This window comes from Pantherophis guttatus, chromosome 15 (genome assembly GCF_059756535.1).
Source record: "Pantherophis guttatus breed Tessera chromosome 15, ASM5975653v1, whole genome shotgun sequence".
In the NCBI taxonomy this organism is placed as follows: Eukaryota; Metazoa; Chordata; class Lepidosauria; order Squamata; family Colubridae; genus Pantherophis; species Pantherophis guttatus.
Window position 1 is genome coordinate 14872643 of NC_142077.1, and position 4204 is coordinate 14876846.

Consider the following 4204-nt stretch of genomic DNA (forward strand, 5'->3'; position numbering starts at 1 on the left):
AATTAAGCCACGCCTACAGAACCGGTAGTAAAATAAATTAGATTTCACCCCTGCTTCTAACCATGTTTTGGGTATTTCCTTCTTTAACATTACTTCATTCATAACTTCTAGTAATGGGAGACTCAGTGTTTCCTGAAGAGTCTTATAATACTCCGCAGGCAATCCATCTGGACCTGGCGCCTTCCCAATCTTTTGTTTTTTAAGTGCTTCAGTCAGTTCCATCATCATTATATTTCCTTCTAACATCATCTCAGTATCTTTTGAAATCTGGGGTAAATTCGCCTTCTGTAAATATTGTTTAACACTTTCTTCCTCTGTATAGTTTTTATAATAGTCTTGTATAATATTTTTCTTCTCATCATTCCCAAATCTCATTTGTCCATATTCATCTAATAATTGTGTTACTTTCCTTGATTCTCTCTCTCTTTTCAATTTATATGCTAGCCACCTGCCTGGTTTATTAGCATCTTCAAAATAGTTCTATCTAACACTTCTATTTTTTTATTTTTTTTATTTTACTGCCTTGATTTGGAATATCTATAGAAATGAGTAAAAAAGCAGCAGCTGTCAGCTCTGCTGGATCGACCCCCTCTTCATCACCAGTGGGAGGACAACGATCAATACAGGCAATGTTGCAGCAGGAAAAAGATAAGGAACATGAAAAAGACAAGGATACAATGCAGATGATTCTACAAGGAATACAAGATATAAAACTAAAAATAGAGAACATTGAACATTGAACAAAGAACAGGGGAAACAGATGGAAAAGTGGAGAATATACAACAGATGATGAAGAAATATGAGGACAGACTTGGAAAAATTGAAGAAAAGGAGGAACAAAGTGATTAAAAAATTAGAGATATGGATAGCAGATTCGAAGAGGTTGAGCGTGACAAGAATGGATTAGGTTGGGAGATGGATAAATCAGAATTCTACCTAAGATTTAAAAATGTGGAAGAAGAAAAAGGAGAAAATTTGGTGCAAAAAATGACAGAAATCTTGTCCGAAGTGTTAGAAATTACTAAAGAAAAAATGTTTGATGGTATTGATGAGACGTATCGTGTATATACTAGATATGAAATAAATTACCAAGAGAAGTCCCCTTCCAGGTCTTTTTGTGTGGGTCGGAGGGGGGCAGAAATTCCAACTTGGGGTCTGCTTCAGCCTCCTGATGTGGGGCATTGGGCAAAGGCTGGAGGGAAGGGCTGCTAGTGGCGAAGAGCTGGAGGACCTTGTTCCAGTGGGACAGCCTCATGGTCTGGAACTGGTTGACAATCTCAGCCCACTGAGCCCCCAGGTGCCAGTACCTGGCCTTGCACTCCCGCAGGTCCCCTCCAGGGTGAGGCCGGCTGCCTTTTCCCCCAGGGCAACCCCCGACCCAGCCCTGCATGGCTTCTCCCCCACAGGAGCCTCTCCTGGAAAGACACAGAGCCCAAGTGAGGCTGGAGAAATCCCAGGGGCTGCATCCCTCCAACATTCAACCCTGGGACCCATAAACCAGGTTAGTCTCTTCCCAAGAATGCTCCAGATCCCCTCCTCCTTCCTGGCCATCCTGGGCCTTCTCTGTGGGTCTGGGCTTTGCTTTCCACTGGGTGCCCCATGCATGGAAAGAGGTAGAAGTGCAACATGTGACTTGGGTTCCCCCATTTCCAGGATTCAGAAGATGGAACCTGGAGGGGGATTTTGCAGATCTGCTTCCCTTCCCCACCACGAGGCTCCCCAGCTTCCTTCTCCCAAGAGGGGCTCCCCACTCAGCCGGGCAGAGTCCTGTCTGGCATCCCTGCAAGAGCCCCCTTGCCTGGCCTCTGCATGGGAAAGGGTGGCAGGGGAACATGGGACATGGGCTTCTGTATTCCCAGGTCTCTGAAGATGGAAGTTGGATTTTGAAGATCAGCTTTTTCATCTTTGCAGGTGAACATGAGAGTCCCTCCCTCCCTTCCTTCCAGTGAGAGGCAGCCTTGATTTCTCCATCTCTTATAACTTAGCTCTCTCGCTCTCTCTCGCTCTCTCTCTCTGTTTATATGTGGATGTGATTTTTTTAGCTCTACTTTTTCATTAAAGCTGATTTTGTTTTTAGAAACTGGCCACACTATTGCATCAGCCCCTTTGTGCGATGCCCTTGAGCATTAGCATTCAACATAAGTAAATTTTGGTTCCAACTCAGCTGGCAGATATTTCAGATCTGTGAAGTGCTCCGGCATTAACTGGCCTCTGAGATTTTCTCTTTAATCACTATGCAAACAAATTTGTTTCTTCAGCCACAGGTGCCGTGTATTCCCTCGGGGGCCACTTTCAAGCATGGAACTACCAAACCTCTCAATTCTAGATGATCAATTTAATTCCATCTCTGCCCCTGTTATTATGAATCACATGGGGATTATTTCCCTTTCATTTCCCTCCAGAGAATTTCCCAACAATCTTTGACTGCAAGAACTACCTGAATTATCCAGGGATCCCTCCTGAGAGGGAAAATTATGATAAAAGTTTCAGCTCTGCTCTTTGGCCGAATCCTCCAGGGGAGACTTTGGGCAGAGAAAAATGGTGGTTTGGGACAGGCAGGGTTGGTGCTCTTGAATCTACGTCTCCCTCCTTTCCAGGTGAAGCTGAGTGTTTCTCTGTGTTTGAATCAGGAAAGCAACTGGATCATATTCCACCTTGTGAGACTCCTTTGAATTCTTCTACTTCTTCTTTAGAAACAGGAAAGGGATTCATTGATTCACCCCATGAATGATGGACCTCCTGCTTCTGCTTCTGATGCTGCTTTTGTCCCATCCAGTCTCTGGGAAGCTGAGAATGAAATGCCCGCTGAGTTTGGAGCACCAGGATGGAAAACCACCACAGAGCTACTACAGCCCAGGAGACCATCTCATTGGTATAGTCACCAGTGGAGAGGAAAGATTGCATACAAAGTTGCTTTTCAACGTGGCTCCTTCTCTTCAGTTTGTTTTCCATGATCCGTAAGTCATTCAGGGTGATGGAGTTGCAGTCCCTCCATTCTAACACTCTCCTTCTTTTCTATTTTTTTCCCATTTATTCCTATATTGGAGAATATGTCTAATTTCCTGAATGATTTTGATTTCCATGGCTTCTCTCTTTAGTCTGATTTTGTGAAAGAGACTCAAATCCAAAAATGAGTCTCAAAAAATGGTGAAAGGACTCCAGATTATTTTCCGCTCTCAGTTCAATCCTTAATTTATCACTTGAATAATGAATTTTATTTAAAGTAGTGGTGGAATCAGTTGTAGTTGTACCTCAGCCCATTTCCATATTTGTGTAACTGATCATTGCTTTTGGATCAATGTTGGTTTAATGCTCAGTAGGCTTGTGGAGGATTATATATATTATATATAACAAAAGTATTTGTTGTGGTTGTTGATTATAATGACTTTTTTTTCAATAGGACTTCTTACAAATGTTTGTATTGCATAATATACCTTTTCAACATTGAAGTAGTCAACAAGAATTCCCATCCCTTGCACAATCTCACACTGGGCTACAACATCCATAACAGCTATATGAGCACTTTCCGCACTTCAGAGGCCTTGCTGGACATGCTCTCCACTGGAGAAGCCAATGTCCCCAACTACGGCTGTGGAAGGAAGGAGAACCTCCTGGCTCTTATTGATGGAGCCGAGAGGGACATCTCCATCCAGATGTCAACATTAGGAGGCACCTACAAAGTCCCACAGGTTTGTGTGTGTTTTTCTCAACCTGGTAAAGTGAGGGGTGGGTGGTGGTGGGTGAGCAATAGATGCAATCATGTCTTCTCCATGGAATTCAAGAGCTGCTTTTCTCCATATTAGCAAAAATCTCAATATTTTACCCCATTATGTTCATGCTGAGATTAATCATAAAAGGCCCGAAATACAAGCAATACATTCCCTGGAGAAGATATTCTAACAACTATTTAACTGATCAAAATATATCCCTGGTTGTTGGAGCCTCTATTGGCATCTTCATTTTCACATATAAATAATGCCTGCCCTATCTAGTCGGACTGAAGTTGGCAATAGTAGCATTTTACCTATCTAAAATGTGGAATAAAAATTACTCCAGCAGTTATAGGCCAAATAGACAGGGAGATATTGTGGCTAAAATTTATGCCATGATCCTCTTAGTTAAACTTGAGAAAAATTCATTCCTTGCAGAAGAACCAGAAGATTTTAGGTAGAGTTAAAAGCTATATAGATTTTATAAGGAATAA

At 42.3% G+C, this 4204-nt stretch overlaps 1 protein-coding gene across 1 annotated transcript; it reads left to right on the forward strand.

Annotated features, from left to right (window-relative positions):
* Positions 1-1610: 1610 nt before the first annotated feature.
* LOC148111964 (vomeronasal type-2 receptor 26-like) lies at positions 1611-4001 on the forward strand. Its single transcript, XM_087879416.1, has 3 exons — positions 1611-2957; positions 3401-3689; positions 3993-4001. Exons 1-3 carry the CDS (start codon positions 2728-2730, stop codon positions 3999-4001), a joined length of 528 nt encoding a protein of 175 aa, XP_087735542.1. The 5' UTR covers positions 1611-2727.
* The last annotated feature ends 203 nt before the right edge of the window (positions 4002-4204 follow it).

What these genes read in the sequence shown, in the direction of transcription:
- LOC148111964 (XM_087879416.1), top strand. Translation starts at nt 2,728, where the DNA reads ATGATGGACCTCCTGCTTCTGCTTCTGATGCTGCTTTTGTCCCATCCA. An exon ending in CAGTTTGTTTTCCATGATCC is followed by an intron (nt 2,958 to 3,400) that starts GTAAGTCATTCA and finishes TTTTTTCAATAG; the next exon opens with GACTTCTTACAAATGTTTGT.